The sequence below is a fragment of the Cenococcum geophilum genome (assembly GCF_001692895.1).
Source record: "Cenococcum geophilum 1.58 unplaced genomic scaffold K441scaffold_32, whole genome shotgun sequence".
In the NCBI taxonomy this organism is placed as follows: Eukaryota; Fungi; Ascomycota; class Dothideomycetes; order Gloniales; family Gloniaceae; genus Cenococcum; species Cenococcum geophilum.
In genome coordinates this window covers 900,518-926,746 of record NW_027137590.1, presented here as the reverse complement: position 1 = coordinate 926,746, position 26,229 = coordinate 900,518, and the positions used below count along the sequence as shown (strand labels likewise).

At 40.5% G+C, this 26,229-nt stretch overlaps 4 protein-coding genes across 4 annotated transcripts; 1 reads left to right on the top strand and 3 right to left on the bottom strand.

The window, feature by feature from the left end:
- Positions 1–10,999: 10,999 nt before the first annotated feature.
- K441DRAFT_570403 (GMC oxidoreductase) lies at positions 11,000–15,749 on the bottom strand (the record flags this gene model as incomplete). Its single annotated transcript, XM_067643916.1, has 4 exons — positions 11,000–11,155; positions 14,459–14,672; positions 14,728–15,482; positions 15,555–15,749. Coding segments are annotated over 4 exons (1,320 nt in total), but the record flags the coding sequence as incomplete, so codon positions are not given.
- Positions 15,750–17,291: 1,542 nt separating this feature from the next.
- Positions 17,292–19,093, bottom strand: K441DRAFT_570707 (uncharacterized protein; the record flags this gene model as incomplete). The annotated part of the gene is made up of 2 exons (XM_067643937.1): positions 17,292–18,931; positions 18,982–19,093. 2 exons carry the CDS (start codon positions 19,091–19,093, stop codon positions 17,292–17,294), a joined length of 1,752 nt encoding a protein of 583 aa, XP_067501960.1.
- A 1,570-nt stretch (positions 19,094–20,663) lies between these two features.
- On the bottom strand, positions 20,664–22,308 carry K441DRAFT_182571 (uncharacterized protein). Its single transcript, XM_067640388.1, has 2 exons — positions 21,108–22,308; positions 20,664–21,041 (listed from the first exon to the last, which is right to left on the bottom strand). Exons 1-2 carry the CDS (start codon positions 22,020–22,022, stop codon positions 20,964–20,966), a joined length of 993 nt encoding a protein of 330 aa, XP_067501959.1. The 5' UTR covers positions 22,023–22,308; the 3' UTR covers positions 20,664–20,963.
- Positions 22,309–23,597: 1,289 nt separating this feature from the next.
- K441DRAFT_697861 (uncharacterized protein) lies at positions 23,598–25,046 on the top strand. Its single transcript, XM_067653013.1, has 2 exons — positions 23,598–24,604; positions 24,668–25,046. The coding sequence occupies exons 1-2, from the start codon at positions 23,647–23,649 to the stop codon at positions 24,823–24,825; spliced, it is 1,116 nt and encodes a 371-aa protein (XP_067501958.1). The 5' UTR covers positions 23,598–23,646; the 3' UTR covers positions 24,826–25,046.
- Positions 25,047–26,229: the final 1,183 nt, after the last annotated feature.

Sequence of the window (26,229 nt, the reverse complement as noted above, 5' to 3'; positions counted from 1 at the left end):
AAAGCAAGTATACCGATACTAATCAGTAGACGTATAGATTAGGAAATACGTAATAGCAAAGCTTAAAACCACATATTAGCTTAACTACTAACGCGTTAGATCGCAGAGCTATCGCCCTATTTTAGTTAAAGGAGAAAACTATATTACCCTTAAAGCTTAAAACTACGTATTAGCTTAACTGCTAATGTATTAGATTGCCTAGAGAACCATATCTTTACTTAGAGAGAGCTACGTTATCCTTAAAGCTTAAGACCACGTATTAGCTCGCTAATACGCTAGATCGCCTAGAGGACCCTTAAAGCTTAAAACCACGTATTAACTTAACTATTAACGCGTTAAATCGCCTAGAGGACCATATCTCTGCTAAGAATTGTCTATAGTGTCTAAGAACTGTAAATTTGTTAATAGGATACGTATATACCTTTACACCCTTAACCTTAACCTTAACTACACCCCTGGCCTCAATATAACCCTTAACCTCAACCTTAACCTCAACCTTAACCCTAACCTTAAACCTTAACCTTAAACTTAAACCTCTAGAACCTCTACTTAACCTTAAACTAAATATACACGAAAATATAACAATATAGAAATTGACTAGAAGGAAAGAATTGCTAAATACGGCAACGGAATCGACTTAGAGACGGCTATAGATAACAATCTAGCGGAGTATATGGAGACTAAGATGTACCTATACACACAATCCAACCTTACAGACTCTTTATTGTGGATAGTGTTTTAGGAAGACTTTAAGGACTTTATACTAGAGATCTTTATATAAGTACGATCTAATACTAAAATGGGAATCCGTAAATACCTAGTTAAGAGAGGAGTATATATTATTAAGCAAGATAAGAGATACTCCCTTGGCAAGGTACTAACGGATATTACTAATAAAGAAGAGTTTCACAAATGGATAGACGAAGAGATTGGTCTAGCCCTTAATAATATTAAGCCAATGATTACTGTGGCTCTGTAAGACCGACTTAATACGACCCTAAATAAGCTCGCTGTACTACTAGCTACTCCAATCGCTATACCGCCAGCTACTCCAATTACTATACCACTAGCTACTCCGGTCGCTGCCCCTACTACCCCTACTACTCCTCCTAGTCCTTAATCCTCCAATTATAACTAAATCTATGCTCTTATTAACTAACTGCTATGGCTAAGAGAACAGCAACTATAGCAGCTATAGCAGCCGCAGCAACCGTAGCAGCTACACATATATATACTACCTAAACTAGCTATGCCTAGTGTGGAGTAAGGACCTAGACAAGGACCTAGATATAGTAAAGAGGTGGCTATAATTATAAAGATCTACATAGATAACTAAAAGTATAATGGAGTTAGTAATAGCTTTAACTTTAAGTTAACTATCTTCTATAATATCTACAAGAGATCTGGCTTGCCACTAGAAGGCTATATAGTAGCATTCCCTAGTATACTAAAAGGGCTTACTTAGGACCACTACTATAATAGTAACCTTAAGTTAAGACCTTTTACTAAAGCCTATAACTATATGCGACAGTTTTTTAAAGGGCTAGAATACTACCGTAAGAACCTTATAGAGTAGAATAGTATAACCCTTTAAGAAGTTATGGACGAGAACCCTAATAAGTTAATCTATTAGAACTTCTAACTGCTTATAAATAAACTGCTAAAGCAACGTTATAGACTATACCTAGACTTCCGTATAAACCGCATTCTTATAAATAAGTTAGTTACTGCTTGCCAGGGAGTACTAGTATGCCGTATTACTGTCTCTAACCCCTTAGAAGACCTCTCTTAGTTAATTAGTAAACTATAATCCTCTATTATTATATAGGAAAAAGAACACCCCTTATAGGCCTTAATGAGACCGTCTTACTAAGCCTTTTTTATAGATTGACGCTACTATTAGAATGACTAAAGTCGAGACCGAAACACTAATTGCTATAGTAGTAATTGCTCTTATAGAACTAATGGTAGACTAAAGGCCAAGTGCTATATCTGCAAGAAGGAGGACTGCCGTTTATGGAAATATATAAAGGAGGAGCGTAATTGGTCTAGAGATGACTATAAAAGACGCTTTATTAATATTAAGGGCCGCAATAAGGGCAACTTTAACAACCACTTTAAGTAATACGTTGCTGCTTGCGAAAGAGATAAAGATAATGATTTAGACTTTAAAGCCTATATATAAGACGCTGACGACTCTAGGAGCGATGCTGGAGAACCTAACGATAGTTCTACCTATATTACTACTTTTAGAATACTTACTACGGAGGAAGCAACCTCTATAAGCGTAGAGCTAGCTAGTAAGGCTTGTACACACCTGCTTACAGCTTTAGAACTTACTACGGAGTCTACTACGGAACCTTACACGGAGACCGACCCATTTGCCTATAGTACGGCTACAGCCACAGCGTCACGATACACCTTGACGGTCTTTATGGGAATTATAATTAATACGGGTGCTTTATATAAGTCTATAGCTGGCTATAGTTAATTCTAAGCTCTATAGGCCGTAGATAAGTCCGTAAGTCTTAATATCTTAACTAAGGGCTAAGTAACTATCTAATTTGGGATTGGAGCCTCTACGTTTATTAAAACTATAGACGTTAACAGCCCTATAGGCAAGGTATAATTCTATATTATTAAAGCAGATACTCCTTTCCTACTTTGCTTAGCAGATATAGATAAACTCTATATTAAATACAATAACCTAAAAGACGTCATTATTACTCGCACTAAAAAGGTGCTAGTAGTTAGATAATTTGGCCACCTATTTCTCCTATAGAGCTTCTCCCTACAGTCTTATTTAGTTAAGTCTTTTAATATAAACCCTTACTACTTAACTGACGTAGAACTACGACGTCTATACTGTTAATTTGGTTACCCGTTAGTTAATAGACTGTAAAAGCTTCTTAATAAGGCTGGCTACGGCTATAACACTAACAGATCTGCTATTGAAGAACTAACTAGACTCTACCACCACTGCTAGAAGTTTAGTAGACCCCTAGGTAGATTTTACTTTACCTTATAAGACGACGTTAATTTTAATTATAATATTATCGTTAACATTATATATATTAGCGGCTCCCCCCTACTATATATAGTCGACGAAGCAACTTAATTTTAAGCTAGTAGATAGCTACGAGATATTAGCGCCAAGTATACTTAGGATATTCTTTAAATATGCTAGATTGACAGCTATTTAGGACTACTAAACTTAATTACTATAGACGCTAAGAAGAACTTTGTTAGTAAGGAGTTTAAGCACTATATAGCTACTATAGGAGCAACTATAAAGTTGGTTCTAGTCGAATTATATAATTCCATTAGAATGGTAGAACGCTACCACGGCCCGCTATAATAAGCCTACTAAATTATTACGACTGAAATCCCTGAAATTAGTAAGGAGATGGCCCTATAAATGGCCTTTAAAGCTATTAATGACACGGCCGGCCCAAAAGGCCTAGTCCCTACACTTCTAGTCTTTGGAGCCTACCCCTAAATGGTTAAATTGGACGCACTATTACCTTTAGTTATATAACGAGCTGCGGCTATTAAGAAAGCAATGGTGGAAATCTAGAAGCTATAAGCTGAATAATAGATTGCTAACGCTCTTAATATATAAAATAGACCACAAACTAACGCTATTTATGGCCTTCTACCTAGTTCGCCTGTCTTAGTCTAGAGAGAAGGCAATACTAGCTAAAGTAGTTATTGGGACGGACTATATATACTACTTACCGTTAACAGTAAGACCTATACCGTAAAGCTACTAAATAGGCCTATGACCTTCCGCTCTATAGTTGTAAAACCTTACCTACTAGACCTATAAGACCTAGTCGAACCATAAAAGTCTGCTAAATTAGATAAACTAGTACCTTTACTAGCTAAACCTTAATCGTTACCTAAGGCTAAACTATAGCTACCGCTAAAGTAAGGTAGAGGTCGCCCCCGTAAATACCTATTGCTTATAGCTGTTGCAGACACAACTGTTATAGATGCTACGATAGATATAGACACTTTTACGAGTGATATTGCGGATATTGCGGATATTATAGATATCGCTATTTACTTACAGGACGATGATACCGTAGATACGGCTGGCACTACTATTTACTTATAGAACGATAGTAACACCTAATTTAGCGCTTTATAACAAAAGGAGGTCATAGGCCTACTTAAGAAAGGCGTCTTTAAGATTATTAAATTACACGATATACCAAAGGGGGTCAGACTCTTTAATTTATAGTTTATTAATAAGATTAAGAATAAGGGAACTAATAAAGCCTTTAAGAAATTACGACTCGTTATATAGGCCTATAATGACTTAGAGAAAGAGCTGGTCCTTACTTAGTCACTAATAATTTAACAAGTTAGCTAGCGGCTGATTCTCTATATCGCTGCTATGCTACTATAGATATAACTCTACCTCCAAGACATCTCATAAGCCTATGTCTAGTCTACTATAAACCTAAACCGCAAGTTCTATATACGACTACCACATAAGCTAAATAAATAATTAGGAATTAATATAGACTCCGTTTTAAAGGTTATAAAGCCACTTTACGGAGTACCTAAAGCTGGAAACTACTGGTTTAAAACCTACTATTTATACTATGTTAATTAGCTGCGAATAGACTAGTCCACGTATAACCCTTACTTGCTCTACAGCGACAAGCCTTTTAGAATTGTCGGCTTATAAACTAATAATATACTATTCCTCGCAGATAATACCTTTATAGAGGCTGAATAAAGCGAACTATATAAGGCTAAATTTATGGCTAAAGAGCGAGAGCAATTAACCGCTAATATACTAATTAAGTTTAACAAAGGACTTATTTAATTAATATAAGATAGAAGTATTACGCTAACGTAAAAGCGCTAGTGTAAGAACCTTAGTGTGGTTAATACTACGCTAGTAGACAGCACTAGCTTTAGAGGAGTTACGCGTGGCCTACTTATGCTAAAGGACTAGTATATCGCTTAACGCGCTAGAGGAGCCTATATTGCCTTAGTCTGTCAGCTAAAGGCCTTATTTAACCTATCCTTTACTACCTAGGTAATTAACCTAGTTAAAGATAATATAAAGAGTCTTAATAAGCAATTAAGCTAGTAGATTAAGAACGTAAATAGAGGCCTAAAGTTTATTAAGCTAGACGTTAATACCTTATAACTCCTAGTATTTACAGACGCTTCCTTTACTAATAATAAGGACTTATCTTCGCAAATCGGCTACGTACTTATACTAGCAGACGCCTTAAATAAGGTAAATATTGTCTACTAGTCCTTAATTAAGTGTAAAAGAGTTACTAGGAGTGTATTAGCCTTAGAGTTATACGGCATAGCATATAGTTTCAACATAGGCGCTGTAATTAAATCCACGCTAGATAAGGTCTTATAGGTTAACTTACTACTTATTCTCTATACTAATTTAAAGTCTTTATATAACTATCTTATCCAACTAGGAACTACGTAAGAGAAACGCTTAATAATTAATATAATATGCCTTTGCTAAGCTTATAAACGAAGATAGATTACTAAAGTTAAGTAGATTAATGGAGATACTAACTCTACGGACGCTATAATAAAGGGTAAGCCCTATACGGCACTATTATAGCTTATTAACACGAATTAAGTTGAATTACGAGCTGTAGGGTGGGTTAAGCGAACGGATTTAACTTTGGTTTAGTGTTGGCGCTAGTACTAAGCAAGCTAATAGCGATTTTCTATCCCGGGGATGGAAAATCCTAATTGGTTAGCAGAAGTTAGGTTCGGCAGAATTTGGCAGAATTCGGTAATACGGTAGAATTCGGCAGAAAGTCACTATCGCGTATATATTACGAGTAGTCTAGAAGACTTAACTTTGGAGTGTAGATTAGCCTTCTTTTTAGAGTTGCTCTAGTGTTGGAATATTAATTACGTGACGTAGTTATAGGACTATAAAGTAAGACTAACTATCTAACCTTAGAGCAACCCCTTTCTTCTAGACAACAATTAACTACTAACTTCAATACCGCATACGTACCACTATAAGTGATATTCGTGCACGTTAATAAAGCGAGTATACCGATAATAACCTTCTATACTCTTTCTACTTACTAGGTTATCGCTAAATAATATATTACTAGCCCTTATAAAGATCTGGTTTATTATATTCTCCTTTAAGTACTTAATTATAAGAGTTTTAGTTTAATTAAGGTAGGCAATTGCCCTTATAGCAGCTGCGTCGTAAATTAGTAACGGATTTTATAAGAATTCTAATAGCTTACTTACTGTTTTTACTATATCTAGATAAGTAATATTAGCTATATAAAGTATAGATCCAACTTTCCTCTAATAGGCGTAGGTATCCTACTTAGAGGCTTGCTCTAGATTAGGCTTAAGTTCCTTAATACCTATTAGTATATATATTTTGCGATAATCTTTAACTTTAAAGCTTATTATAATTTTATTAATATAGGAATCCTAGCTAAGCTAGAGCTTCCTATTCTTTCTATTACGGATAATTTAAAAATTTAAGAACCAGGTAAGGTTACCTAGGTTCTTTATCTTATACTTTCTTATAAGGTGCTCCTTAAAGGTTTAAAGCTTAAGTAGATCTTTCTTCCTAAATATAGCTATAATATTGTTAATATAGAAGAAGACTATTAGCCAATTATTGTGATATAGGTAAGGTTCCTCCGCTACTAGCTTTAAGCCTTCCTTTTTTTAGCGTTGTTGTTAAGTTACCGTGCTATAGCAGAGGTAATCGCCTTAATCCGTAAAGCGCTCTTTGGAGAAGTAGGCACTTACCCTTAACTAAAAATTTATCTAAATACTTGACGTATACAACCTCGTTAATTATACTATTTACAAATATATTAATAGCGTTGCCTTACTAGCAGTCTAGGTTAAATATTACAATAATAGCTATTAAGGCTCTAAACGATCTTACTGCTAAAGTTGCGGTATAGGTGTTCTTATAAACTAACTCTTGCAGATTACCTTATACGTAAAGATAAGCTTTAAATCTCGTTAGATATCCGTTAATATTAGTTTTATATATAAATACCTAGATAATAGGTACGGTTTTAATATAGATTATCTCGTTAACGACTTAAAACGTTCCTCAATTTTAAAGGTCTATATACTTCTTCTAAGCAGCAGCCGCGAATTCTTCCTTATATTAATATCTTTAAAGCTCCTTTTAATTCCTAGGCGGCGGTGGGAGCTAATTACGGTATAGCTTTTTGTGAAATATAAGCCCTATATTAAAGGCTAATTTTTAAGCTAGAAGGCTCTGGTTAGTGATATTAGCAAGAAAGCCTATATAGATCTTTAATTGTCCTTTAAGTCTCTTTCCTTTAACTATATTTTGCTCTCCTATATTGCTATTAATCTTCTTTTTTAGCTTAGCTTTATTAGTCGGAACTAGGATATAATGCGGCTTTTTTACTAAGGTATTTAAGGATGGTAGTAGAGGCTCCAGTAAGTTAGGTTCTAGTATCTTATTTAGGGTAGGAAGCCCTAAAGCTAAGTTATTTTTGGAGCTTAAATCTTGTTACTTACTACTTTTAATATTAGGCTCTTCCTTATTTCTACTAGATTCTACCTATTATCTCCCTTTAGTATTAACTTAAATCTCGTCTTAAGTCTTATCGCTTTTATTAGATAACAATTCTAATTTATCTTAAAGATCCTATATTTAATAGACATTAATAATTTCTAATATTTAGTTAGTTTTAACTTAGAGTATATTCGCTAAATCTGGCTATAAGTTATTATAAAGTAACCGCTTATTAAACTTTACGTCTCTGGTTCTTATAACCTTCTTTTAACTAGGAATGTAGATTTGGAATATATTCGTTAAATTATATCCTACTAGATATCCTATATAGGCCCTTAACGCGAGCTTATTTAGGCGTAAAATATTATACTTAAGAGGGTAGGCCCTACAGCCGTAGACTTATAGGTGGCCTATATATAGTTTTAGTGGTAATATACCCATAGCTAACTAGATTCTTTTAAAAGGTATCTACTACCCAAGTCTTTTACTAGGCGTTTAATTAAGTAGATAGGTAGCTGCTTTATAGACTTTAGGATATAGCTCCTTTAATAGATAAGCCTTAATTCTTATACACCAAGCCTTCTATATAATTACCCCCCTAGATTATTCCGCTGGACCGTTCTGTGATTAAGTATTAGGTACTAATCTTTTAATACTAATTCCTTATTTAGCTGCCCATTCCTTAAATTTGCCTATAAGAGATATTTCTCTATTTATATAGATAATAGCTACCTTAAAGCCATATTGTCGTTTAATAATATTGTAATATTTAATAACAATTTAGGTAAGGGACAACTTCTTAGCCATTATCTCTACCTTATTTATTCGCGTTGCGTTATTAAGGAAGTATACCGTATACTTATTACTATTAAATACAACTATTCCAGGTATTAAATTAAGGTAGATTCTATAGAAAGGAACTAGTGACTAAGTTAGAGGTCTTCTAGATACCACCTTATAAGCTTTACTTACTCCATATAATTTATATTCTACTATTATTAGGCCTTTTATAATCGCGCCCGTTATTAACTAAGGTAGTTACTATAAGAGTATATATATTAGGTCCCGCCGCGCTTGCGACAAGTTCGCAAGCACTCTCAGTCTTTTTAGCCGTATGGCGACGTGGAGGCGGGCCACGTTACAATTGTGCTTGCGAACTTACTGGGGCCAAGTATTATGGGTTCGATCCCTATCGGTTACTTCGCTCTAGTATAGTCTAATATACATCTATGCGATAAGGCGGGTCGGCTAAGTCCGATCGCTTACGTTACTGGGGACTAACTAATATAGTGATACTCTTGGCGTTTAATCCCTGTGGCCCGGAATGGGTGCATAGAGGAATCCCTGCGCGCGCTCGGGGACGAGCGCGCAGAGGAGAGGGCAATTGTAAGAGTATATATATTAGGTCCCGCCGCGCTTGCGACAAGTTCGCAAGCACTCTTAGTCTTTTTGGCCGTATGGCGACGTAGAGGCGGGCCACGTTACAGTTACTTAATTACATCTTTTTCTATATAGCCTATTTACTAGTACTATATATAGCCTTCTGCCTAATTTAGTAGAGGCTTTAATAAATACTTTATTGGCTTTAATTGAGTCGCAAATAAAGCCTTAGGTAAGTTACTTTTTGGCTTATTATATTTAATGGTGTTTTAACTATAGTGGCGGCCACAGTAGGCGTACGTCTTGTTGTCGCTATAGAAGAGAGTGTTCTCTTTATTATTCTAGTAGACTCCCTTATTATTAAGCTTATTAAGATATACTAAGTTAGTATAGAAGCCTAGTATAAAGGCTGCTCCTAAGAGCTATATCTATCTCTTCCCTTTTAGGTTATTAATTGTGACTATAGCTATACTATAGCCTACGCGTTCTATTATAGGCTTAATATCGCTAATAAACCTAGCTCTATTGTTAAAGATATATAGGCTAGTTTCTAAGTTAAGAATTATACTATTACAAAGCTTATAATTAGAAGTTATATTATTAGATCCTATATAATAAACTATAAAGTTTCTAGTAGGCCCTTATAAGCTCTAATTACTACCTTCCTTTGGCTTTTTATTAGCTTAATCGTCCTTCTTATTAGCTTAATTATCCTTTTTAATTTGCTTAATATAAGCCTTAATTTCGGGCGTTATATTAGTAATCTTCTTATCTACCTTCTTCTGAATTTTGTTACTTAGTTTAAACCATAATAGGTAAGGAATTAACTCTATAATATACTAGCATTTGTTAAAGTAGTAACGCTTTCCATATAGGTACTCTAGCGGCAGTTGCCTTTCCTTCTTCTACTTATCTACTAACAATTAAGGCTTTAATTTAGGCTTTAAATTTAGTAACTTATCTTTAAAGGTAACTCTAAAGGATCTTCCTTATAGGGTTTTGCCCTTCTAGGCGAGGTCTATATAACGGTGGTTTTAGTATATTTTAACTAGTTTAAAGAAGGTAGGAAGCGTCTTTTTCTCCTACTTACGCTTATTAAGCTTATTCTTCCAATATTCTAACTAGCTTAGTATAATTAATTTAACTATATATACGAAGTCTTTTACTAAATAATTACTATCTACCTTAGGTAGAGCTTGCTTCTTGCACTCTATATATACCTTCTTTTACTCTTATAACTAGATCTTAAAGTTTTAGTTCTAAGGCACCTTCTTAAGCCTTATATATTGAGTAGCTATTTAAAGCTTTTAGGCGTAGTTAGTCGGAGTAATTCTCTTCTTAATAGATACTAAGACGTTATAGGTAGTGGTGCATTTAAATATATAGATAAGGTAGGTATATAAGATAGAGCTTAGGATATAGCTACGCAACGTATTAAGAGCTAATAGCTGTTTTCTATATAGCTTTATATTATCCCTATAGTCGGCTTTAAGCATATAGAGCTCCTCCTTCTCCTTCTTATCTAGGTCCGCGAGCTTCATCTTCCCCTAGCTATTAGCATCTTTAGATAAGGCATAAATAGGTTCTTTAAGCTATAGCAGATCAGTCTTAGGTATTAATAGGTTAATATACTTCTAGAGACGATTATTATTCGCTTTTAACTTAATAACCTTAATCCATTTATCCTAATTATTTAGGCTTATAAGGATAACGGATGATATAATAATGGGAGGGATTTCTTGTTGAGAAGTTATTATAGGTAGTTATCTACAATTAAGATAATAATTAAAATTAATGGGAATAAAGGCTTTGGAATTAAAGATGATGTAGTAGACGGCCTAGGCTTATAACTGTTAAACGGACGATTAGAAATGAGAACTCTGTTTTATTAAAGAGGGCTCTAGAAGCTCTCTTATATACATTAGGTAGGTCCCAAATACAATAACGACGACGTCGTCATGTAGTAGGTCATAGTTAAGAGAAACAGGTAATGAGACGTTCGATAAGACATACGAGCTCAAGATACGAGACAACTGAGACATAGTTCGTATAGACGATCTAGGTCGTCAGACAGTATTACGATGGTAGTAAGGAACTTCGATTCAGGTCGACAGTAGTCGTTGTGAATAGTTTGATAGTGTCATTGACATACTGCGGGCTCATACCGCCGGTTACCGTCAGCTCTTGTGTGACAGCTTCAGTCTGGAAATATTTGGTAAGAAGTTTGTATTGCTCTGCTCAGTGTTATATAGAAACACCTGAAACCGAAACTAATACATGTTTAAGTTTATTAAAACAAAACAGCCCGTTTCATATCAGACTTTTAATACGTTTCAGGTCTATATACAGAATAAAGGGTAGCTAGGGGCGGCCGGTTTCCAGGGCAACAGGTTTCCAGGGCAATAGTATTAGCGACTCGGTTAATCGAGGCATGAGCACGGCAAGAGGGACGCGCAAGCCTGTACGATTGGATTGTCTATAAACGAGGATCCAAAGCTAGAGAAAGAAAAGGAGAAGAATAGCAGCGCTGCTCGAAGTTTTATGCGGTCCTCAAGTCACGTAAGCTTACGTGACTCTGCGTCTACTATAACGTCTACCATAATCCACCATTTTCTACCAGCGCTGTAACAAATAGCTTTAAACCGTGATAATTACCTTATCGCTATCGCCTTCCCCTTCTAATACCTTTAAAGCCTTATCCATAAAGCAGCTATTTGTAAATACGCCACTTAATGGTGCCCTGCCTGTTGTCTTTATAATACGGACCCAGCTCTTTAATAACTCTACCATCTCCAACATCTTCGCTCCAAGCCTTACTCTCTCTGGTACAATTGTATATTTAGCGCCTAAGAACACTCGTTCTAGGCCAGCCGACATTAGGGGGATACTAAAGATAGTAACAGCCATTCGGGTAAGGTTAGGGTAGATTAGTTGCCGTACAGGCTCTAGCCACTAGTTAAGAGGTAATTACTCACCAATAGGGATTTATACGCCCTATAGGTGTTAGCTAGAGTAATAAGCGCTTATTAGAGATATACCTTAATAAAGTTATCAAATTTATTGCTTGCTGCCGTTGAAATAGTTATCTTAGCAAGAAATCGTGCGGCTAGGTCTTTGATTAAGTCGAGATCTACTAATTATACACTCTCTGGCTTAAAATAGTCCCTCCATAGGTTTCGAACCTTAGTAATAGTAGGCTTAATCCACTTCTGCTGCTCCCTTGTTAACCATACTTTCTTAAGGTAGGCTTCACGTAGTTAAGGGTAAAGAAGAGCTGCTGCCATATAAACGGGCGTATCATTAGTAAGCTTATAGTACTTATTAAATTTATACCAAGCTGCTATCAACCTTGCAGTTATTTAAGCGTTACCCTTAAATTTCTCTCATATTTAGGTGAAGTGGCGGATAAGAAATTCTATGTTATTAAAAGTCATATAAAGCGTAGCGGTATGCCCTTCTGTATTCTTTATATACGTCTTAAGAGGTTAGAGGATTTCTTTAATATCTTTAAGCTCTTACCAATCGTCTCTTATTAGAGCGTCATTACTAAGCTCCTACTAGTGATCTTCCGTCCAGGATATAAATTCCTTACACTTCTATAAAGCGACAGTAACCTCATCTAGCCAGGAGTTCCACCGCGTGTCATTATCTATAGAAATTACTCAGCTAACTACTATAAGGAGAGCTTAAAATCGACTAGAAGAAGAGCAAGAAAAGGCGTTACAGTTATAGAGTTTACTAAGGCTACCATGCTTACAAAACTCTTTAGTAATATCTTCTTTACTTTATAATCCTTAACGTTAAAGCTTATCTTAGAGTTTAGTAATGTCCTAAATAGCTATATCAATTGCCTTATCCTTATCCTTCTGTCCCTCTCCTTACTTTACCATAGATCTGAAAAGAAAGGCTTAGGCGATATAATTAAGATTATGGCCAAAGTAACGTATTTAACAAAGAACCGGGTTAAAGTCTTTAATCTCCTCTGCAATATGGCGTAGCATAAGGTTATTTAAGCCATAATTATCTAACGTAAAGAAGCCGAGTTAATCTTATAGACTAACCTCTCTTATAACCTAAAGAAAGACCTCTACCTACTCCTCACCACTATAAGCTCCCTTAAATTCTTTGAGTAATAACAAGGCAGTCTCTATACAGCGAGTCTCTGCATCTACCCAATGCACCACAATTACTTAGAACCCTATCTTTGCTGGCGATGTCCACATATCAATTAAAAAGTGTATTAAGGAGAGGGAGTTCTTAAGCTTTTTAATAAGCTCTTCGCGGTGGAGGATATAGGTTAATTCAATGAGCTTTGGGACGTCTTGTCGCGCAAATTTGAGAGTCTCTTTAGCCATATAATTGACTAATAGAATAACAGCCCAAAATTTAGGCCAATCGAGTAGTGAGCAAGGTAGGTTTTGTACGGTAATAAGCCGTACGCAGGCTTCTTTAAATTTAGGTACTTTGATAGCTGCTTAGAGGGTCTTTTCTTTAATTAGGTTCTGCTTCTCTTATAAAGTCCTTTACTCGCTAAGGATATCCGCAATTATATTAATAAAAGCTATCTTTATTAGACCTAGAGGCGTAGAACTAACGCGTGTATCATAGGTTTTAAAAAGGTGTGTACGGAATCTTTTAGCATTCGGAGAGCCCTTATAGCTAGCGCAATACTTACAATAGTATATCTGCTGGTAATGCTTATTCCTTACCTCCTCAGAACCCTTTGCTTTACGAGTATAAGACCATAGCTCTTCATTTACCTTTGGCTTCTTTTGGCGGAGGATTTCGTCGCTATCAGTAGTGCTAGCTTAGGATGCTAGGTAGGAGTTATCGTCTTTATCTTGTGTATACTCCGTAAAGTCTAAAACTGTAGAGGTATCGTCTTAAGAAGCCATGGTAGAGGTAAAAGGGTACTAAGATAGAAGGTTTAGAGGGGAAAAACTTTTCGTTAGCTGTTACGGGACCACCCCATAACACCTCGCACATGCCCACCTGTTTCTACCGTCTCGACCTCTACCGTATTCCACCTGCCCCATTGGCAGAACTTGGCAGAACCTAGCAGAATATGGTAAAACACGGCAGAATATGGCAGGAGACACGCTCCGGCACCGTTATGTGTCCCGTACACAATACGGCACTTATATTACGGCACTGGTGGAAAACGGCAGATTATAGTAGACGTTATAGTAGACGCAGAGTTATATGAGCTCACGTGATTCAAGGACCGTATAAAACTTTAAGCGGCGCTGCTATTCTTCTCCTTTCCTTTCTCTAGCTTTGGATCCTCGTTTATAGACAATCCAATCGTACAGGCTTACGCGTCCCTCTTGCCGTATCCGTGCCTCGATTGACTGAGTCGCTAACAACTTATTAACCCAGCAACCATGTAACGATACTCGTATTTACTCCGTAATATTAGCTAAACTTATAAAACGGTCTTGAAACATCTTAAACTAAACCTTGTTTAGTTTAATATGAACCCGCACAGCTGAAACGTTTCAAACGTATTAAAACTAATACGTTTCTATACATCACTGGCTCTGCTAAGCCTGGACTGATGTGGTCGCCAATCTCTTCTCCTGGAGCTAGGTGTGTGCAACCTATTTGCGGGCATGAAAGAAGCCCAGAGCTGGCACCAGTCGTCGCCAAAGGTCCGGTTGCATTTGTAATGTATTCTTCGTAAGCATTATTAAAGTATGTGGGGTTTTTAAAGTCGTCTAGAGTGGGAACCCCAGGGGTAACCTCATAGCTTTACACCTATTAGAACTGACTCACTGAAGCTATGGAGAACTGGATTGACTTACCCAATTGGAACGTAAATATGATCCTGTAGATTCTCTCCAACATTTTCATTGCTAATTGCCACGTTGATACCATACTTGGAGAGCAAATCCGAATTGCCAATTCCCGAGAGCTCCAGTATATGAGGTGAGCCAATTGAGCCCGCGGAAAGAACCACTTCCCGTTTGGCCTGAACCTTGAAGGATGTTGTGGTTTTTATATACTGCGCCCCTATCGCGGTCACTCTATTTTCACGAGAGCTCCTTTTCAGCAGAAATTTCTCAACAAGAGCTCCTGTAATGACTTTCAGATTCGGGCGCTTCGATGCGGGCAGATAGTAAGCCGTTGCTGCATAGCTACGTGACCTCCCCTTCGGATTCATACTAATTAGATTGGTGTAGCCCCCCAATGCAAGCCCATCTCGTGGATCTGATTGTACAGCAAGACCGAGTTTCTCATAAGTGCGCGGCCATGCTTCATCCAGCGGTCCGTAGATGTCCGGGAAGGTGTTTATGATAGGGCCTTTCATTCCATGGATACCAGGAACAACATACTCGGTCTGGAGATCATTTTCGGTTCTTTTGGAAGGCACAATGTACTCTTCAGATCGTTTGTAATAAGGTTGAAGGGCATCCCACGACCAATTCGTATTTCCTAAACTCCCCCAGTTATCAATATCTCGTCGGGAGGCATGGGTCCAGAACATGAGATTAATAGCACTGGACCCTCCCAGTTGTTTCCCACGAGGGTGGGCAACGACTTGACCATTTGCAAAAACCTTGTTAAGTCATTAGCAATTTTCGGAAGTCGCATATTTTGTTGACATTTTGTACACAAAACTAGAACATACCTGTGGCACGGTACTATAATTCCAATCATACTCTGGATCTCCATACATAATAGTACAAAGACCAGGTGAGAGCACGTTGGTGTCGTTTGAGTGGTCATTTCCGGCTTCGAGAACTATGACTGAGACCTCGGGATCTTCTGTGAGGCGAGCTGCTATTGTTAACCCCGCCGTACCACCTCCGACGATACTATGATTATTAGCAGAAAAATTCCTCTATCGCTTCTATTTTGTGGCAAACTTACACATAATCATAAGTGGGAGTCGCTCGAGTTATAGCGAAGAGGTATTGTGAGAAGAGTAGTACGCGCGATATTCCCCACATCCTTTATTTTCTGCTGCACACACCCGCTGTCTTTCAGTCGTCCTGGCCGGGAACACTAGGTATCTGACTGATATAGGTATTCATACCATGATCGCCCAGAGTTTACTCATCAAATAACCAGCTCGTACCTTTTTGCACCGAGTAATTGGCCATTGGCTACATCCTGTCAGTGCGTGCGTGAGGAGTACTCCTTTCGGATGCCCAGGCGATTACTGAGCGCTTGTGGCGCATCGGATCTGTTAGTAAGTTAGTCCAGCTGAGGAAGGCAAAAAATCTAAAGAGGTAATTTTTTGGCTCTGCTCGTCGATATGCGATGCGGTTCTATTTTTGACTTCAAACATACAGTTGTGAAATTTTCAAGGGTACATGCTGTTCGGAAAGGTGAAATGGAGCTGTCTAAACCGGCCGCATAGAAGAAGCTACCTTGCCCAACAATCGGTGGCAAGGTTTGGCTGCAGAGCGGCTCGCAATGGCTTCTCAACCACAACGCCAGCAACGAGCTGTTGGGTATTTCCTTGGAGCAGCTCAGTGTTTTGTGCCTTGCTTTTTCAACATAGCCCTACCAAACACCCCGAGATTTACCATTTTAAGAAAAATCCAGTAACCCATTGATCGCACTGCGTTTTACCGCTGCCGAGCAAGTGTTCAAAATCCCTTTTCAGTCAACTCGCAGAATTCTGACTAGGATGCTGCCACGCGGAATCTGATCAAAATCGAATGCGACCTTGAGTGTGACACTCTTGGGGACACTCTATATAATAAGTAAACAACCATGTATTTATAAAGCATAATGCAAGCCGTTTTATACACGATGATAGTATCTAGCCAGCTGACAAGAATACGAATAATTTAATCCTTCATAGATTCTCATTCAACAATATATATAAGCGCCGGTAGTTGACCAGCAATCCCCGATGATATTTTGTGATGGTGTGATGGTGCAAGCCTTCTATAACAATACAAAATTCGCTCTTGAGCGAGAAGAGAAACTCTTGCACTCATTGTAATGCCCATATATGATCCTTCCTAGTCATGGCCTAGTTCCCGCTATATGCACAATCAAACATACCGAAATAAAAAAAATAGCAAATAAACTTATTAAGACTGTAATCCTGGGTATCAATAAATATGTCTTTCGTGAAATGCATGTAGAAGTCTTAGTAAAAACTAAGAAAATAGGGCTATTAGAGTAGCAGATGTCGAGGTAGAGACCAAACCCCGGTAAATGCCACTGGATGAGAGTTTGTACGAAGTAGAACGCCAGGACAGAATCTGAATAACAATCTTGCGGGGCCATTGCATCTCTGCCGAAGAGCCCACAACATCGTTTTAAATAATGCTGGTAACAGGCACCCTCCTAAGAGCCTAGGTGTCGTCTACTCATGGAGAAGCGTTCTTTTCCTCATTCGTAATTTTTAGTTTTGGTAATTGAATTGCTGGACAGGATCAATTATGAGATCTTGCCGATTATGGGGATACGATCGAGACGGCCCAGCGGTGGAACGAGGAACCTCATATTCCGCAGGAAGATCTGGGTGGTTTGTCCCAGTTGCAGGATCGAGCTGCTGTGATCGTCTGAGGGTGAAATTGCTTTTCGCCCTCCTTAGAGACTTCTTTATGATCTGTCCAGGGGAGGGACGAGCAGAGAATGGAGAGTCCTGGATTGTCGGCGCTGAATCAAAGTAGTTCGGGAAAGGTCCAATGAGCGGGTTGGTAGGCCTCCCGGGATCAACAAATGCTGGGTAGTATGTAGAGTCATGAGGGATTGGAGAATCTAAACACGAAGACATCCGGTCCATCGACTCCATAGATAGACTTAATTCAGGAACAGTATCGACTACATCCATGAAACTGATGCGATCTTGAGAGGAATTGAACCCGATCGTGTGATCATATGAGGGTTCTTGGCCTTCTGTGATTCCTTGGGATGGAAGTGGAGACTGTAGAAGTTGTTCGGGAGGATGTTCGAGTGGAGATTTTGGAATGTCAAGCCGGAAACGAGAGTGCTGATTTGAAGGTCCACCTCTAAGGATAACCCTGAATTGCTCCGGAGACAACGTATCGATATTCTGAACTGAGTCAAAGCTCGGCGTTACAAAACCGTCGGGCAATGCGACAGCTTGTTCAGAAGAGCCTGGAACCGATGGTGGTGGTAAATCTAAACCTAGCTTCAGTGTCGTCATCAAGAAGTCGTCACGATTAGGTCGAAAATCACTGCATTCCAGTTTTTGTCTGAGGATTCTAGTGTTGTGCGGGTGCCAACAAAGCTGAGATCCGTCTTTCTTCAACTGTTCGCGAAAAGTAACAAATAGGAATTTCCAGTCATCGCGAATACTGTCCTGACGAATTAAATTTCGAATTACGTTCGTATAGCGCCACTGTGTCCTTTTCATACCGTCCTTCATATGCTTTGCAACGTGATCACAGCGATCGTTCCAGGAAGACAGCAAAGTCTTGCAATTGTCAAAGCCACACCCAAAGACCCCCTTCGGCAACAGCTGAACCTTGACGTCACTTAGAGGGGGAAGAGGCCGACCAGGATGAGAGCGCTGATGATGCCGACTAAAATCTGCGTCGCGGTCGAAGACTAGACAACAGTTCGGCGTTGGACACGGCCATTCCTGTCCAGTCTCGTGAATCCTTGTTTCATGTTTCTTCCAATCCGACTTCGTCCCGAACGTCTTGTTGACGTTCTGTTCAGCACAGAATGTACAGAAAAGGACTCGCTCGTTCGAATGAATAGAGGACTGGCCGGCTTCATGACAGTCATTATCAACCTGACTGAGAGGAGAATTTTCGGAGAAAGCTTGTTCGACGGAGGCAGTAAATTCATATGGTGTGCGTCGCGCAGATGGCGGCACAGGACGGTTAGGATCCAAGCCGAGGGGATAATGAACGGCTCGCTGTGCAGTACGGCTACGAGACGATGCTGACGATGATAGTGAAGGATTAAAATCGCTGCTAGAAGAAGAATAGAGGCTTGAGCCAATGGATAGGCGGTGCGTGAAGACTGATGAGCCGGATGTGGTTGAAAAGGAAGCGACGGAATTGCGACCTGCAAAATGAGTCAGCAGAAGCGAGAAGGGATGGAAAGTGAAGACGAACGAGACTTTGTGGCCTCGAGAAACATGTGCTCTATTGTCTGTAGAGAATATTTGTTGAGCAAAGCCTCAACATGGTGTCGATCCTCCTCTGGGTAGTCTTGCCATTCCTCCATCGCCAAGCGTAGTAATCGGGAGTGTCTATTATGGTACGATGGAAAAGAGGCCGACAACCTCCGAAGTCATATGCGTGGTTTCTAGAATCCAAGATGGAAGGCCGAAATCGCCTATGTCTCCTATCCTGGATCCCTCGTCCGCGATCAATTGAACCAATAGAGACGAACGATAAAGGAATATAATAGATGCACGACAAGCGAGGCTTCCGAGGCTGATCGAAATTGCGGAGGATTGCTGCAGGGCAGAACGAGCAATCCAGATTATGCAGGTCTTACCGCAACGTAGCGCACGATTGAAATGAGTGATTTGAAGCACGCAGAATGAGCGACAAAAGGCAGTGAGAATAAAAATGCTCTCAAAAATATACATAAGACAGCTTTTGCACCCCCTGGCGTACACGCGGCGAGATGGGAAAGAGAAATATTCTAGAAGGGCAGAGAGAAGGTAAATACCTAGTGTGGACGGTTCGCCGCCCCGGCCGCGTCTGAAGACTTCAACCCAAAGTTGAGGCAAGGCTGAGAACACTTCTCTCCTTCCTGAAACTCTTAAGGCTCACAAGCCATTGGCTTGCCTGTGCAACCAGCACCTTGTCCAGCAAGTCATCCTCAAGTACCGAGTGCGCGCCAAATCATCTTGCCATTTTGCGAACGTCTTTCCCCCTAATTGGCAGCAGAAAGGGTCGATAATTAACAGAGAGCCTGGGAAATATTTTGGAGAGCTGGGCGCTGTGAAACACGCTAGGCTGGTTCCTGGCCCCCTTGGTGTGCCGTTCCTATTTCTTGCCTGGCTGGCTGGCGGAACCCAGACGCCAACGGAGATCTCCGAGTGACATGCATCATCATCTCCCCATACCCAAACGGAGTCTTCCAGAAGTCAAAAGACGTTCGATATGTGGGGCGATACCCTGGCCCGCTTGTGATAGGAAAGATTCGGAGTCGTGTCCAAATATCACGCCAATCGCTCCCATCCAACCCTGTTGTATGCACTTCGATGTCATTCCAGTTCAGCGTGACGCCGAGTGCTCACCGACAAAAGGATCCAAGCTTCCCCGCTTTCCCCCTTTTCTCTCAGCAAGCAGATGACGCATAAACGCCATTGCTGACAACCAGCCAGAGACACACAACGCGGGCGGTCTCGGTAGGAAGATAATAGGTGGTGGGGGGTAGCAAAATAGTAGTTGTTTCGAGGATGGGGGGTTGAGCTTGGAAATCGACATGACCTGGAACGTCCAATCCCTAGCGCAACCAACTCTATCCAGACCACCTCTCATATCACACTGCTTACTTTAGCTAGAACAAGGTATGCAGAGCAATCACCATTTCCCAAACTCCTAATGTAGGAAAGCGAGTTCATGCAGACCGTGCAATCCTAGCACAGCCAAACTATATTAGCTTACGATATCAATGCGCCTTCCATCCGTTATGGACCATCTTGAAAATTTTGAGGTCCACAAGTGGAGATACAGAACTGGTCTCACCGCATCGCCTCTTTGAAGCGGCTTGGTGCCGAAACTTCCTATCAAATGTGGATTTTCGCAGTATATATGGTCGTTCGAAGTCCAAGAATGGAATTAGCAACGTCTAAATGACATAACCTTCTTAAATTCCTTTTCTTCTTCCTCGGCCTTCTTTCCCTCTATTCACTACTAGAGTTTCACACCAAAATAATATCCTGCTCTATTAGAAGACCATCCTTCCACCAACGAATCGCCTCGCCTCGCATAATACAGTCGAAACTCTTTAGTACGATATTTGATTACAACGATATACTCTATATTACGATCTACACCCCTTAATCAAAATATTTTTGGTGTGATATTACGATATACTGACTATTCACAATATCGTTAAGTTTTCTCTACCAAAATCGTTATAACCAGTAGAGATTTTGTATGGGAGGGGTCCTACTTGGCCCGTGAAGTAGACGCCCTACGCCCTTTTGGGATGCCTAGCCACGCATCAGCCTCCTTTTCCTGCTTATTAACCTAACACGTGACTCTATGTATAACAATACCATTGGTATTACGATACGGTCGGCCGTACGACCCGCATCGTTATAAAGAGTTTTGACTGTACCGTGAATATAACACCCACCGACAAGTCTGTAATGCGACTTGGTGTTAGTCGGCCTCAAGATGAAAGGTATTTCGGCTCCAAAAAGCACGCAGCAAATGTCGCCTTTCTGTATCGTATATGGACTAAGGCCATAGCGACCTTTGGCTGTAGTGAAGAATTTCCGGTTATTACAAAATGTCCTTGCCAGTCGGAGAAATCGATCTGCATCCCCCAATGTGGTGGCCTTTCCAGCTTCGTGCACTGAATTGTTTAAATTATTGAAACCAGGACTACATCTTGCGAGGCAATACAATCGAAAATCTGCATTGTGAGCTGCAAGGTCTTTCTCAGCTAAGCCTTCATCCCAGCCTTTCCCTGCTACAAGAGTGAGACTAAAAGCCTGCCATTCGTTAGGATAAGGTGAAATTCCGCTCCGGTTGGCGTTGGTATCTAACCAAACGGACTCGACTAGGTTAGTCGTGCTTCCTTGTATCGTAGCTCCAGATTTCCGGAAGAAACCCTTGTGCCGCATGACTTTGGAGAAGACCTCTACCGAATCCACAACCAAGCCGCGAGTTCGGAGATGGGCTTCCTGTATTTTGCCCTCAACGATGCGGTGACTTCGCTGGGCGATATAGTGAGAAGTGGTTTCCGAGCTTAAAGTAGCGTCGTAATCGCCTTTAGTATATTCAAAGTTGGTAACAATGCAGAGTTTATCCCACTGTGGGATCCATGAGGGAAACCTGATTTGGTCGTTTCGCTTTAAGTGCCCAGCTACTGATAGAATGCGGAGTGATAGATCCAAGTTATCTAACAGTATTTTTGCTACTTTCCAGTAGAGCTCCTCGATTCCAATTGTGTAGTCCGCGTCCATGATGGCGCCAGTTTTACATTTAACCTGGGCGGCAGGGTGTCCAAGGAATGCATACACATAGTCTCTTAGGTCGGATGCCTTAAAGGTAGCTCCAATTTGTAACACGTCGCAGAAATTGCTTCTTAAAGCATTAGAGACTGCTGAAAAGTGAAGAAAGAAAAGTTCTTCTTTCCATCCCCCAGCGTTACCATAGGTACACCATATAATTTTGAATGCATTAGCAACTGTCCTTGTCCTGAGGCTGAGATCACTGGAATTTAGGTCTGTTCGGTAATCATATATCAGCGCATACTGAACGGCCTCACTCCAATTGATCAAACAGTTTCCGTAAACAACTACCGCTGTTGCTGCTAAGCCAACTTCTTGAAGCACCCAGACGCGCGTGAACCACGAATTGAGGAAAAGGCGTTTGACAGCTTGGTGTCTCAGAGGAAGAAGAAGCAGACTGTCTGGAGGAAGTAAAGGGATGCTATCAATGCTGCTATACTCCGCTAATCCGGTTTCAAAGTGTCTGTTGGTTTCGAGGATTAAGTTGCAAGCATCTTCAACATCATTATAGGTGTCTTCGCCAAGCTAGACTAGGACTCTATTTGCATGTTGGAATATTAGGCCCATGAGGTCGACTTGGTGCCCTCGTTCGGAGACGTTGTTTTGATCAATGCAGATGGCATCAGCCCAAAGGACCAGGGTATCAGAGGTATGCCTGATGCGTCGGAGGGCACCATTGAGATTGATGGTGATGTGTACGGCTTGCCCTCCACATTTAATTTCGACGGTCTTCTGAGGGTCCCCCCAGACGTAAGAGATGGCTTGATATGCTGGAAATTTCTCAAAATCCACCGCGAACAAGCTGCATAGAAGCGGGTCTCCGTGCTTGCCGGGCAAAAGTCGTAGCAGCCTAGTCCATTTTCCCTTCGGCAAAGGCTCATATACGTAAGGAAGATGAGCGAGAGACAGCTCGTGCAAGTTGCATGAGGTTTGTGACATGACGACCGGAGGAACTACATATTTACCTAATTTAGAAGATATCTGCGGCGGAACTAGAGGAGGAATAATTCTTGGGGTTCAGGTTGCGGAGGTTGTTGGAATTGAAAGACCTTGTAAGGCTGCGCGTGGCTATGCTCATAGCGGATGTGTCATTGTATATTTTCGAGGTGTTGCAGGTTAGAAACGAGACACTGTTCCTTATCAACGATGCCCTTGAGTTTGAGAAGAAATAACGTGGTTAGGATTCCTAGTCATGGTGATGGAATTCATGTTCTTCTATCCTCCATGTCCATGCGTTGTAAGGTGTCCGGTTAGACAAGTTTATGTGAGGTCGTAAGGCAGAAATATTTTCTAATTATATTAATTGTTGAATAATACGAAAAGCCCCATCTTGCCATATGCGGGATGCCCAGCCGCAGTCTATATAACAGCCTTGATATCTTCTTTGCTTAGCAGCTCCGAGTGCGACTAAAGGATTTATGGAGTATTCTAAGGGTCTAACCGTCCTAGCCTGCAAACGTTTTCTTGTCGCCCTATGAAGCCTGACTCGCGTAACAAAATTCCACGCGAATCCCTGAACCCTGCTATAAACCCCCAACAACACGCACAGCCATGAGCCTCGCCGAGAGGCACAAACATGGCGCGGCTCGAAAAATGCGGATCAGGAATAGTCGACCTAACCAACTCTAGTCCTGAGCCTTCCCTACCTGGTCCTTCCTCCATACCTCGATCCACGAAGACGAATGTATCGGCATCCGCTCCTGAAACCACAATGCCTCCATCTAGAAACGAGCAGTTGCAGCAATATATTGGGGCATATTGGGGAACTTTAAGCAGCATGGATAAGAAACGAGCGAAGGATATTATCCGCAGAGGCGATTGTTCATTTGCTCGAAAGGACGCCAGCGGGAAAACGCATAAATTGGACCTGTCAAGATTGTCAAATCGTAGCTTGGAAGAACTATACCGTCATATCTACGACATCAAACACCCGCAGAACCAGTCTGCTAAGCTTGCTAAACGATATATACCCAAAGAGACTCCGATTCAAAGCCTTGCGCAACGGACAGCTGGTTCTCTCGAGTCCTCCCAAGCAGCGTTACCTGTGCCGCCATCCGAATTAGTTCGTCATGTTATAATATCCTCTGACCTAATACAAGTCCGCGACCTATTTCTCCAGCTGTGCGAATCCTCGCCTGCGCTCTCTCGAGCAGCTGTCCGGTGCCTTGCGCATCATTCCGAATTCGCACAATCAACCCTGAGACCCACTGGGCATTCAGTAAAAGAAGAACATACATCCTCTCCTTCCAAGACACCCAATACGAATATTCAGAGGTTGAAAAAACAGCACTCAACGCCTTATTCATCATCGCATGAGATAAAAAGGGCGCTCTCAGAATCATCGTCGCCGTCTCCTCATGGTAGCTTCCGCCGCCCTCCTCTCACACAATCCCTATCCCAGGGTAACCGGCAAGTTTATGGAAGTTCTTCTACTTCTTACATCATAGGCCGGAAGCGCAAAACATCTCCGGATGACTTTGCTTGTGCACAATGTGGTGAAGACTTCAACAGCTCGAGGTGCATGTACCACCCAGGTAAGTCGGATTAAGACCTTGTTCGCATCCCAGGAGCCACTATCTGATATGCAGTTTTCCTAGGCTACCTTATACCTAGTAATTCTACCGCGTACGGGTTGGAACGCAATGACGATACCCTTGACCAATTTCATTATTCATGTTGTAATAAGAACGGAAGGACTGAAGGCTGTCAAGCTGGTGTGCATACTCTGAAGGAGGTAAAGAGGGGAAGGTGGTGACGTGGCGTGATTTACGGGAGGGACTTATGTTTAAGTCAATAAAGATAAGGTTATTTTTGAGTATAATGCGGATTCGGCGTTGTTGGTCTAGACAGTCGCAAGAGTCTTAGTTCTCAGGAGATGGAGTAGAAAGCGTTATTTGGATACCCTGCACCTCCGTCTGAGGTCAAAATAAATGTTTTACATAGGTCAATTGCAGCATCCGTCATTTTCAGTCCTCGCATTGATTCGTACGGCCTGACAGTGTATTACTGAAGATCCCAGATTACGGTGTTTCCATACCATAGTGGGTATTCCACGTAAGTAACTTTAGACGGTTTAAAATAAGAGTTAGCTAAGGACAAGATGGCTGCTAAGCATTGGGCGGAAGAAGCATTTCCAGATAAGTACAAGATTCATTGATCATTATATGTTCAAAGCCACAATACCGCATTCGTACCGCTAAACTAAAGGCTAACAGTGGAAAAGATATACCCGTTTTTTGCATCTGGCGGTGGAAAGAAGCCCCTAGCTGCTGTCATATGTCAAACATGTAGAGGACACTTTATTTCTGTTAGCAATACCCTCTTTATCGTGCATATGTCCCTCTCATGTTTACTAGGATTGACTCACATGAACACCCTGCGCCGATCTCACAAATCCTTTCGAAATAGCCGTTGCCCCGACCAAGGCAAAGTCATTATCTACAGCAATCACTCTAATCAGTAGTCTTAAAAATACTGAACAAGGGCCTAATTTGGCTTATCAAAACAGATTATACAAAGGTCGATAATAATTATACACCCCTAAATGATACGCATACACCCCCACCCAAACAGGCTTAGATTATTCCCGTTCAGTTTAGCACGTCGCCATTTTCACCACTATTCTTACTACCTACTTCTAAGTTAACTAATTAGATTACGTAGGGGCCCAAAAGGCACTGCGCAAGCTAATTTAGGTGCTGCTACTTTTACTTAACTCCTGCAAACTGCCTCGGCAGGTATAACTAGCGCCTACGCCCACGCCAGCGCCTAATGTGTGCGGTATTTTACTTAAATGCCGATAGCTCACGACGAGTTGAAGTATTAATGTGATTTATATTTTATAGAACTAGCTATAAGGCTAAATTCACGCAATTTTTAAACCTAAAGTAGAAGGATCTAGGCTTATTTTAGGGAGGTGTACGTATATTAATTAGGGGGTATATGCGTATCATTTAGGGGTGTATGATTATCATCGACCTATACAAATGATCTACAAACTCGTAGGTGAGGCGCGCGAAGAGTAAGCGGCCGATTAATGGTGAATACAGTAACAGCCCAGCCAAAAGTGAAACCGCAGAGGAGAAGGTGTGCATGAGAGCAGCTACGCACACATACTCAAAGACTGCAGCAACTAAAACGGGTTTGGCCAGACGAAATA

What these genes read in the sequence shown, in the direction of transcription:
- K441DRAFT_182571 (XM_067640388.1), bottom strand. Translation starts at nt 22,022, where the DNA reads ATGGACGCGGACTACACAATTGGAATCGAGGAGCTCTACTGGAAAGTA. An exon ending in ACCGTATCGTAATACCAATG is followed by an intron (nt 21,042 to 21,107) that starts GTATTGTTATAC and finishes ATGCGTGGCTAG; the next exon opens with GCATCCCAAAAGGGCGTAGG.
- K441DRAFT_697861 (XM_067653013.1), top strand. Translation starts at nt 23,647, where the DNA reads ATGGCGCGGCTCGAAAAATGCGGATCAGGAATAGTCGACCTAACCAAC. An exon ending in GAGGTGCATGTACCACCCAG is followed by an intron (nt 24,605 to 24,667) that starts GTAAGTCGGATT and finishes CAGTTTTCCTAG; the next exon opens with GCTACCTTATACCTAGTAAT.